Source organism: Dipodomys merriami, unplaced genomic scaffold, assembly GCF_024711535.1.
Source record: "Dipodomys merriami isolate MVZ:Mamm:240054 unplaced genomic scaffold, mDipMer1.0.p SCAF_24, whole genome shotgun sequence".
NCBI lineage: Eukaryota > Metazoa > Chordata > Mammalia > Rodentia > Heteromyidae > Dipodomys > Dipodomys merriami.
The window spans coordinates 928,061-940,207 of NW_027203826.1; the positions used below are offsets into that span (position 1 = coordinate 928,061).

The window sequence follows — 12,147 nt, forward strand, 5'->3', positions numbered from 1 at the left end:
TCCACGCCTCACAGGGAGAAGGACATAGCAGGTCTGTGACATAGCCCGAACCTTTATTCCCCCAGAGATGTTCAAATAGATAACAAAACACAAATAAACACAAAAACCAAGGATCCACATTGGTACAACTGGTACCAATTCTAAAACAGGACAAGACAACACAAGAACCAAAGGCTGAGTTGGGCACTAATGGGCCTCCTGGCTCATCCCTACCAGAACCCTGTGCTGCTCCTACTCAGCAGGCTGAATCCAGAGTCTGCTCAATGAGCCTGCCACTCTCACCCAGAACTTCCCTACCTCAAAAAACATAGAACAGAAAACACACCGAAGTCAGACAAGTGGCCACAAAGACAAAATCAGGTCTCAGTGAATGGGAAGACATCTCACCACCATTCACAAGTAGGACTCAAATCCACTTACCAGGGGACTCGAACCCCCTCTACTCACCTCCGGAGGATTTTTCTTTTAGATTCCTGCAAACGTTGACCCAGGGGCCTTCCAAGGCTGAGGAGAATTCCCAGTCATCTTGGAGCAAGGGAAAGAAGTCCCTAGCAGCCATCCCCTCAGACTGGCAGGTTCTCCCCCATACTCAGACCTCCTGGGCCAAGGCCTAAGGCTAAGATCTTGCTGGGGCCACTTGCAGGTGGTCAGTGGCAGTTTCATAATTGACAAAGAAGCAAGTTACAAAAGCAGAACTAGCAGGGTTTTTTGTTTTTTTGTTGTTTTGAAATCTTTAAAATGAAGTAGGACAAGGTCTAGGAGTGTCCCGGGAGTGGACTCACTTTGTCTCATATTTTTCCTGTAAAGTAAATCCAATTACAAATATGGCAAGCAAAAGCAAAAGCACAATGAGATACAGATAAACATGATTATACACAGAATGAGGAAGGATACCAAAATGAAAAGTTACTTTTTCTTTCAACCTATTTTCTCCACAAGCAAGCCCCCATCCAACTAGGACTGCTAGGACTGGTGGAATTGAGTGGTCCAGGCGTCCCTGGACCTCCTCGACCATAGGGGACTCTGCTGCGTCCAGCTTCACCCTACTTTTGGCCTCACTCTGGGGCCTTCTTTACCTAGGTTGACCGCGCTTACCTCGAAGCTTTTCTCAGAACTTCTCTCCAACAACACACTGTCCTCCCAGCCGGGGATTCAATCCCCCTCAGGTTGGAGCAGCTAAGAGCTCTACCCAAGACGAGCCCCCATTAAATGTAGTAGGAAGACCCCTGCTCAGGCAGGCAAGCCCACCTACTCGTCCGGAGTGACAGAGCCCACCACAACAAAGTTGTTAACAAAGAAGCAACTTTATTGAGAAGGTTCCTACACTGACTAGTCAGGGCCACAGCACAGGCTCGGGAACTGATACTGTGACCCCAAATGGCCCCCATTCTTTGGTTTTTAAAGGCAAAATCCATGAGGTCGAGCCTGGTCACGCGCAGGGATCATAACACACACAAAGGATTGTACAGTCATACCAGACCACACACAGGTGGCCAATAGGCAGAGTTTACCATAAGCATGTGCAAAAGGCAGGGTTTACTGTAAGCACATGGTATCACCTGTTGGGGCCAGATTACAACCTATCTGTTTTATGGGTCAATCTTTAACTCAACAATCAGAGGTGGGTTAGGTTGTTAAGGGGAGGGGGACCAGATGCATTTTTTTCATTCTGGGAACTAGGCCCATCAAGTCTAAAATCCCTAAAACAAAGGCAAAGCTCAAAATGGAATCATACCAGCTTGGACCCCATCTCAGGATCCACTTCATCTCTTTATAGAGGGAAACTGAAGTTTAATTATTAAAGAAAATTCTCAAAGGTAGAGACTCAGAGTAAATCAGGAAGTTGAACAAGTTAAGTGCTGTAAATTATATTGAAACTCAGAAAGAGCTGGGAAACGTGGAAGGTGGTTTCATTTTGGGTAAGTAAGAAACTTGGAGTATGTTCTGGTAAATGTCAGCTAAACCCTTATCAGGAATGAAACAAAGGGGGACCTGAAATGTGGTTTTTGCTTCCATGACTTATTGGTTTACTTATTGAGACTGTAATTGCTATTTTGCTAACTGCTAGTTCTGTTTCTGTAAACCTGCTTGCTACATCACATACACCGCCGCCTGCCTACCTGCATGTGGCTTTAAAACCCAGCCGTGAGTTTGGCTGCTGTTCTTCACTATCCCAATATAGTAGGGAGCAGTTTCCAAGGCTAATAAAAATTCTTAGCCCAATTGACTGAGTTTTAGTGACTCCTTTCACTGATCATGGGTTTGAATCCCACCGGCCCCAGGAAACTACGGTACTTCATGACTACAAGCCAAAGGAAAAAAGGTTTTAAAAAGGCCTTGGAAACCAAAAAATGTTTTTCTTTAAGGTTCAAATATGAATGAAGCTGGCAATTAAGTTGGCTGTGATTTTTTGTCATTCCTTATGTCTATCTATAAGTTAAATGTTGTACATCTAATCATAGCTGGTAAAATAAGGTTAAGGTTTTGTTTCTGTTTTCTCTTCTGTGTTCTGATCAACTCCCTTTAAGATCAAAGGACCAGAACATTGTGGAATAATTGTGCAAGTGTGGGCACTGTGGCTCACGAAGTCCAGCCACCCCAAACACTTTTTCTACATTAGTAGTGACCCAGGATGCAGTTTGCTCTTGTGCACAGGAAAATGTCCAGGGAGCAAAACAAAGTTGTCACCCTGCCTAAACCTATGGGCACCAGCCTGCAAAAGCTAATGCATTCAGAGTAAACAAAATACTGGAAGATGTCTTTAACCATCTGTGTAGAAATTTGCAGGAAAGACAGCAGGAGGTGCAACAATCCATATATGCTGAGAGATGCTGAGAGATGCTACTGCAGCCTAGCCCAGACTGCCTGGACCATCCTGACTACTTGTATTGGGCCATACAGGGCTTATGCTCCACATGGAACTTTTCTGGCCTGTGGCCAGGATGTGTTCTCCAGTGTCTCATCATCTTGTCACCTTATCAGCCGTCTCATCATCTTGTCACCTTATCAGCCTTTTGCAGGACCTTTTCAAAAGTTTTTTTTTAACAGGAAAACAATCCCACCCAGGACATCACCTGGGAACAAATCAAGTCCATCCAGTTACTACTGGCAACCGGAGACTTCACTTACTCTGCCCTGCCTTGCTCAGGGCAGACCCAGACCCTAAAGACCCCAGCCCCAGTGACTCCTTGATGGCCCCAAACCAGCAGGAAGTAACCAGAAGAGCCCATGACACCTGTTGGCTCTGGTACCTTTACACAACTCTGCTACCTCCTCCTCCTCCTAGGTTTCTGTGATCCTAAGGTAAAGCTGGAAAAGTCTTAGTCCCCCCTCCAGGATAAAGGGAGTCAGGTACCATGCTATGTCTCCAATCCAAGAGAGAAAAGGCAATCTCAGGTCTTTGATAGCCCCTTCTGGAAATCAGTCCCTCCCTGGCTTATTTCTCCCTTGGGCCTGCTAGTAGCAATTTTTACCTTTTACTGATTGTGCCTTGCATTTTAGATAACTATTCTCATAGGAAAGATGAGGACCTTTACTAACCAAACTATCAAAACAAATGTTTCTTGGATGGTACCTGGCCAAGCAACAAATCAGGGATCCCTGACTACTTCCTCCCCTTTACAGCAGGAAAGAAGAAACCACCTCTACCCATACTCCCAGCCTGGTACCCCTAGTTATTTTTATTATTAAACATCAAAACAGGGAATGTTAGCATTATCCCCACCTCTGATCCTCAGCTCCACCCAGACCTGAGCTCCTCCCTGCCCTAAAGTTCCCATATAGCTGGCCACACCCTCTCTCTACCCAAACCTACCTGCTCTCGGACCTCACCACTGCCCCAGAGTTACCCACCTGGATAAAGGCAGATGCCATATTGCTCCCTCTCCTGGGACATATGGCCCCTCTAATAAACCTATAATAATCTTTCTCCTGTGCCTGCCTGCCTCTGTGTGGTCCCCTGGGATGGTCATGATTACCAAGAACGGGTATGCTTTTTGATCATGACTCTATTTATACTAAGCAGTGAGCCATTCTGAAACCATCAATACTTTTAAGAAATATCATTTCAATCTAAGCACAGTGGTACATAGGAGACTCTGGGAGTCCAGTAACTCAGGAAGCAGACACAAGAGGATCACTAGCCCAAGAGTTTAATTATCTCAAAAAAAAAAAAAAAAAAAAAAAAGAGAAATAAACATGCTAGGTATTGGTGGCTCATGCCACCAATCCTAAATACTCAAGAGGCTGAGAACTGAAGATTACAGTTGAATACAGCCTGGGAAGGTTATATTCTTATCTCCAAACTACAAAAAAAACTGCAAGTTGAGCTGTGGCTCAAGTAGTAGAGTACTAGCCTTAAGCAAAAAGAGCTCAAGGACAGCCGGGCGCTGGTGGCTCACGCCTGTAATCCTAGCTACTCAGGAGGCTGAGATCTGAGGATTGCAGTTCAAAGCCAGCTTCAAAGCCAGCCCGGGCAGGAGAGACCGTGAGACTCCTATCTCCAATAAACCACCAGAAAACCGGAAGTGGCACTGTAGCTCAAGTGGTAGAGCACTCGCCTTGAGCTGAAGAGCTGAGGGACAGCGCCCAGGCCCAGAGTTCAAGCCCCACGACTGACCAAAAAAAAAAAAAAAAGAGCTCAAGGACAGTGACCAGGCCCCAAGACCACCAAAAAATAGACAAAAGAAAGAAAGAAGGAAGGAAGGAGTAAACATTAATCCACTAGGCCTTCTTTAATTTGAAAAGAATCAATAAAGCCCTATACATTTGGTTCTGCAACCTGCCAAAATTGAAAATAATACTAAAAATACTGGCAAAAAGCTGGGCAACAATGACTCCTATCTGTAATCCTAGCTATTCAGGAGGCAGAGATCTGAGGACTTCGGTCTGGCTCAAAGCCAGCCCAGGCGGGAAAATCTATGAGACTCTTATCTCCAATGAATTACCAAAAATAAGCTGGAGGTGGAAAACAAAAACAAAGAAAGAAAAGAAAAGAAAAAAGCTCAAAGATAGCACCCAAGTCCTGAGTTCAAGCCCCAGGATCAGCACACACACACACATACACAGACACATAGACACACAGACAGATACACACACACAGACATACAGACACACAGACACAGACACAGACACACAGACACAGACACAGACACACACAGACACACAGACACACACACACACAGTAATGGCTAATACCTTACTGGAAAAAACTGATTCAGTACTACAAAGTTCTAGTGCTAAGAGTTTCCAAGACAAGACTCATATGAGTAAAATAAATTTACCTTTAACTTAAGAGATTCTCCAAGTAATGTTCCTTTGTAATCTGTTGTATAGGTCCAATCATATGGTTTTACAACCTCTTTGGAGTGTTCACCCTCCGTCCTCAAACACAAAGTGGGAAGGATCATGTTTAGTGATGCAAAATATAGATGACCAATGTTCATATATCACAAATAACATGAAATGTCTTAATATACATATATACTTGTCAAAATTCACTAGTATAGGAAGTGGCGCTGTGGCTCAAGTGGTAGAGTGCTCGCTCGCCTTGAGCTGAAGAGCTAAGGGATAGCGCCCAAGCCCAGAGTTCAAGCCCCATGGCTGACAAAAAAAAAAAAAAGTTCACTAGTATAAGATCTTCCAATTTGTTATCACAAACATTACTTAATTTTTTTTTAATTTTTATTTATTTTTTATTGTGAAAATACTGTACAGAGGGGTTACAATTACATGGGCAAGATAATAAGTACATTTCTTATCAAGCATTGTAGCCTCCTCCTTTGTTTCCCCTTCCCATCCCTTCCCATCCTCCCCCCCCCCCCCTCGCCCCCATCTCTACTTATGTGTTGATGCAGTTTTTCAGGTAGTCAGCAAACTGCTTGAGAACATGTCAAGAAGGCTTATATGGGCTGGGAAGGTGGCTCAGTGGTACAGCGCTTGCTTTGCATGCATAAGGCCCTGGGTTTAATTCCTCAGCACCACATAAGCAGAAAAAGCTGGAAGTGGTGCTGTGGCTCAAGTAGTAGAGAAGTAGCCCTGAGTTAAAGAGCTGAGGGACAGTGCCCTGGCCCCATGACCAACAACAAAAAAAAAGGCTTATATCCTCCAATGCCCCTACTTCATGAAAGGCCTAAAATAATTGCTGATTTGATTACCAAATATATTTTTGTAACTCTAATAACCCAAAAATACTTGATGTAAATCACAAGTAGACTTTTTTCTTTAGGAATATGAAAGTAATGTTGACTAAGGAACCTTGACTAAAAACACTGATGGTTTAAAAAGTAAATCTTACTTATCTCAACTCAATTGTATTTCAATTTAACTCAACACATATTCAAGTGATGAGATTAATTAACTTTAATATTGTGGCTAAAAAAATTAACTCTAGAATAACCAATTATAAAGTTTAATAATAACACAAGCCCTTCAGTATAATAACACATTCATATATCATTTTGCTGAGTCTTTCAATCCTTTTCTTTTTGGTTTAACCATAACACCCTAGATTCTCACCTGCTTTCCTGCCACTCTTCTGCACAGGCTACTTTAAGCATCCCTTGGTAATTATTTACACATCTTAATGCATCTGTAGCATTGAACTCAATCCCAAAGCCAGAGCCGTGCTGGATTCTTAAAACGTTGTCTCCAAACATCATTTCAGGGAGAGACGGCATATGTAATTCATCAGCTAACCTACACATAACCAAAAGTCAATTAAAATTATATCACATATTTTTTTCTTTTTTTTTGGTGCCGGTCCTAGGGTTTGAACTCAGGGACCCGGGTGCTGTCTCTGAGCTTTTTTGCTCAAGGCTAGACCTCTACACTTGAACCACAACTGCAATTCCTCACTGTTGGCATTTGTTTCATTTTCATCCTAATTATTCCTACATAATAGATGAATTAAATAACATATGGACTAAATAAATATATTCACCAAACTCTAGAGCACCTTCATCATCCATTCTTTCAGCATCAAATCTTGATAGTACTAGAGTAGGTCACTTAAATGAAACAGATGTCATGCCAGCTCATGAGAAGTGACATATAAAAAAAACAAGATAGATAACACATGTGATGGACAATATTTTAGGAAGAATGACCAAGGATCACTTAAGTGAGAGTGAAACTACTTTGTGAGCTAAAAAAGACCTTTAGACTTAAAGGCACTTTAACTCAAAATTTCAGATGTTGCAAGGAGTGTGTATGCTTAAAGCTGTTCCAGAATGCAGGTATTTATCTTCAAAGCACTTTTGCCTCTCTTCATTTGGTTTGTGAGAAAAAAATCAAAAAGCATACTTCTTAAGATTGGAAAATAAATGAAAGAACATGAAAGTTAATAATCCATTCATTTGACCAAAGAGGCTATAAGGATTTTTTTCTCCTTAATTCTCCAACATAATTATAAAATACAACATATGTAAAATACACTCTCAGTTCTAACAAATGCTGAAGACAGTGCAGGATTTAAGCAGAAGTGCTCTAGCACAGCTACTTTAACATACAAGATTTCTCATTTTTAGCAGCTTTACCTATAATTACAAGATAAGGCAAAAAAACACCATGTTAAAGAAAATATTATTAGGCCAGGCACCAGTGACTCACACCTGTGTGAGTACACCTGTACTCAAGAAGACTGAAATCTAAGGATCATAGTTTGAAGGCAGCCCAGGCAGAAAAGTCCACATGAGACTTATCTCCAATAAACTACTCAAAAAAAGCCAGAAAGTGGCACTGTGACTCAAGTGGTAGAGCATGAAGCTTTAGGACAACACCCAGGCCCCGAGTTCAAGCCCCAGGACTAGCAAAAAAGAAAAAAAAAGTAAGAAAAATTATCCTTAATGTCCAATATAAAGAAATAAATGGTTATGCAAAGTAGATCATATCCATGTAATGAAATACTATGAACTATTAGGGGTATTTTAAGAATAATGTGGGAAAAGATTTATGACAAAAAATTAAGGAAAAATGGACACATATTGTGTATTTGTTGTTCATGTGTATATATGTATGAATACATCAGTGGACCTAAAAATTCTGAATTGAACATCTTTAGGATGATTAATGATGGCAAACTTTCATTATATACTTGAATAAAATTTACTGTCTTTAAGAGACAGAAAATATTATCTAAACAACATAGATAGATATAGGTAGATTCCATAGGGATCCTTATAGGTTTTAACTACTGAATAACATATACCAAATATAAACAATAAATATGATTCTGTAGCTTTATCCAGTTTATCTAGAAAAATCTGATAGTCCTACAAAATATTCCAATTATATATGTAAAAAGATAAGTTATTATCTACATTATTTCAAATGTTCTAAATTTAGAATATCTTAAACACAAAACCAAATACCCCATTTCTAATGTTAAGCTTCCCTTTTAACAAACTGGAATAACCAGTTATAGTATAGAAAGAGAAAATACTCCTAAGACCTTAGGATACCTTAAGTATTATTAAGTGACATCTCCTTAATCTTTTACCTAATCTCTCTGTTTAGTACCATAGAGTTTTTTCACTTAGATGCTTTTAGAGAGAAGCATCACAGAAAAATTAAGGATGTAAGGGTATGCCTTCCTTTCAATACATGAAAAAGGACTAAGTATATACTCAAATAAAAATAACAGGGAAACTGTAGATCGTGCATTTGTTTCCCTTATAACATTCTACCATACAACATCTCTTAAGACTTCACAAATAAATTATGAATATCCCAATTTCATACTAATTTTTATATCATAATATGGTACAATATGTAACAAAGTTATACGAAGAGGAAAAATTCACGTCTGTGGTTGTGATAAAGGAAAATATTTTTTCTGTATTTTTCTAATCTTTTGAATAAGTCTCCAAAATGTTATAATTTATTTTTCTATTTAATTACAAAGCTAAACATTTTTTATAACTCTCATCTCTTCCCTGGCCATTCACCTCCAGAGCCTTATCTTTGTTTTGCATTGTTTTTGAGATGGGGGGTCTCTCAAAATGGCCTTGACCTAACTGTATAGCACAAGCTGGCCTCAAGGTCTCAGTCTTCCTACCTCGACCTCCAAGTAGTGGGCTTACTGGCCACCACTCCCAGCTCTCCGCATGAATCTTAAAATACAAATGTTCCATATGATTGGTCCAACTCATGACCTTTTTCTCGTGGATAACTTATAGATGATCTTAATTCACTTCCAAGAGTCCAAGTACCAACTCTAAGCTGATGAATCCTGAACTAAGCCCACAGATATTATCTTTTTTGGGTTTACAAGGTGATAAATCTATCTAGTTCCTGCTGAATGTCTCTAATGTTATGGCCCCACAAACCTCACACTTCAACAAACTAACTCATCTTCTGACACTTGGTCTTCTTCCTGTGCTCCCGTTGAGTACAAACAGCCCTGGCCAAAAAAATCTTATCAGAATTTTTTTTTTCTTTCTCCCCATATCAACTAGGTACCAACCCAAGGACTTAATCTAAAGCCTCTTTTATCCTTTCTATTGGCATTCCTAGCACTGTAGCCCGGAACACCATCTATCTTGTGCATCATCTCAAAAGAAATCTTTCAGAACATCAATAATGTAGTGTCTCTGGATCAAATTACAACTAGTGGTTGTCCTTTAGTTTGGCATAAAAATTCCCCCAGAAGCTCAATTCCCTGGAACTCCTTTTGGGAGTTCTTATTTCACTCTTCAACCTCAAGGGAGCAGTTCTTTAAGCATATCAGCTCTCACTCTCCTCTCACCACCCCCAAACTTTCTCAAGATTCCATTCGGGCATCCCAAACACCTCAAAGCTTACTCTCCCTACTCGCTGGCTTTACGCCTCCACCCGTGCTAAAGACTTTATTTTGATTCAGTTCAGACATACCAACTTCCTAGTTTCTGATCCCTCTTAAAACATCTGAGAGAGAGAAAGAGAGAGAGACAGAGACAGAGACACTCAGAGACAGAGACTGAGAGACAGAGAATCCTAAACAGTTATTCTCCGTGTAACTTAATTGCCTGTCTGTCTTACGAAACTAGGTATCCTTCAGGTGTAGTATGTCTTTCATGTTCTGTATAATCTCAAATGCCCTGTACAGACCTGACCTACTAAAACCTAAGTATATATTATTATGCCATTAGTACCTAAGGTCACTAAGTACTCGGAAGATGGCGGGGGCTGGAATAGGTCGAGCAGGGAGCTGAGAGAAAGACCACCAGAACAGACAAGCTCAACTCAAACCCAGGGCTGGTGACAGTTTCACCCCGGCAGTGCCCCAGCGATCCAAATCAAAAGTGGGGACAGGACCATTCACCCAAGTTGTCAATCAGCGGTCGGGACCGAGAGGGCCAAGCCTCCACCCCGAGGAAGCCAGGAGAGGCAGCCCAGCCTCCGGGGCGGCCTCTGCCCGGCCTCCCACCCGGCCTCCCGCCCGGCTCCCCCCGCCCCGCCTCCCGCTCCGGCCCAGCGGCCCGGTCCGCTCCCGGGCCCCAGAGCCTCACTTCTCCACATCCGCCGACTTCATGATATGAGTCTTGGCCGCCGTCAGTTTCCAGGGGCCGAAGGAGAAGTCCTGGTGGCTGCTCTGGAAGCCGTGGATCATCATGGCCTAAGAAGAGCCCGAGGGGAGCACAGCAAACAGGCGGCAGCGGTAGGGGCGGCCTTCACCGGCTTCTCCGCCTCCCTGAGGCCCAACCCCCGAGGCTACCGAGCCGTTACCATACCGAGCCCCGCCCCGCCCCCTGCCCGCTGACCCGGACGCCGGCCTCCTTTCCGTCTTCTTGTCCGCCCTTTCGCTGTTTTTGCTTCCGAGGTCAGGTATTTGTATTGCGTGACCCACGTCTTACGACTCTACGTACAGAAGAGGAGAAAGGAAGAAAACGCCGAAGGGCGGAGCTTCTCCCGAAGGGGGTGTGATCGGGGGCGGGCCGTCCTGGGGGCTGAGTGACGTCATCCCGGAGGCGCTCAGGGAGTTGGACACTCCTTGTCTTCCTATTGCTTTCCTTACACACCACCCAACGCGGTGAAACTAAGTGGAATGTCAATGAATGGTGGTAGGGGGAAACGCCCTCTTTTCTGTTTAAGCCAAAAAACAGTAATCCCTTACCGTTTAGGAAATCCTGCACCGACGTGATTTTAAAATGATCTTCTAAGGCGGTCACCGGAGGCTCACACCTGAACTCCTAACTCCGCAGGAAGCTGAGATCTGAGGACCAAGTTTTAAAGCAAGCTCTGGCAGGAAAGACCGTGACATTCTCCAAGTAACCACCTAAAAGCCATATGTGGAACTGTAGCTTAAGTGGTAGAACGCAGTCTTGAGCAAAACAAAAAGCAAAAATAGCACCTGGGCCTTGAATCAAGGACCGGTAGGAAAGAAAAGAAAGAGGGAGGGGTGGAGGGAGGGAGGAAGGAAGCCGAGAGGGGAAAGGGGAGGAAAGAAGGGAGGGAGGGAAGATAAACAGAAGAAACCCTCTGCTATTGATGCCTATCACAAATTTCATCCCTGGTGCTAGGTTCCAGCCCCAGCACTGAGTTGTTTGTTTTTTTTTTGGAAAAGAAAAGAAAGAAGGAGGGAGGAGGGGGAATGAATCCTTGAAGATTGGTCTGCTGGACACCAGAATAACGAAAACAACACTGGAAACCTGGTGCTGAATCTGCTTAAAAGAGATGGTTTGATGGTAGGGGATTTCTCCCGCCCAACAGATTCCACCCACTACTTAACCATCTCACCTGCACTCAGTTCTACCTCCAACAGTGACAAGCTTTTAAAAACAGAGATTCTCCAAATTCTGTGCGTGGAATAATATGCCTTCCAAAATTGCATCTTCACAAGGCTTTCCACAAACACTAGGGTTCAATTTAATTACTTCCTCCTGTAATCAACATGCTGATTTTGGTCAATTTCTTTTATTCCAGTGAAATTTATTCCAAATGAATGGCAAAAACTGCCTTCAACCTGGCACCACTAGCTGGGAGCTGGTGGCTCATGTCTCTAATTCTAGCTACTCAGGAGGCTGAGATCTGAGGATTGCAGTTTCACACCAGCCTGGGCAGGAAAGTCTTACCTCCAATTAAATCACAGAAAAAGCCAGGTGTGGCGCTGTGGCTCAAGTGGTAGAGTGCTAGCCTTGAGCAAAACAAGCTCAGGGACAGCACCCAGGC

General features: G+C 42.7%; 1 protein-coding gene across 1 annotated transcript in view; it reads right to left on the reverse strand.

Annotated features, from left to right (window-relative positions):
- The window catches only part of Tiprl (TOR signaling pathway regulator), a 28,288-nt gene extending 17,375 nt beyond the window's left edge, over positions 1-10,913 (reverse strand). The window contains exons 1-3 of the mRNA XM_070034136.1: positions 10,488-10,913; positions 6,517-6,696; positions 5,283-5,382 (exon numbers count right to left, since the gene is read on the reverse strand). Coding sequence (XP_069890237.1) covers positions 5,283-5,382; positions 6,517-6,696; positions 10,488-10,591 — 384 coding nt within the window. The 5' untranslated portion in view covers positions 10,592-10,913. The remainder of the gene's footprint in view (positions 1-5,282; positions 5,383-6,516; positions 6,697-10,487) is intronic.
- Positions 10,914-12,147: the final 1,234 nt, after the last annotated feature.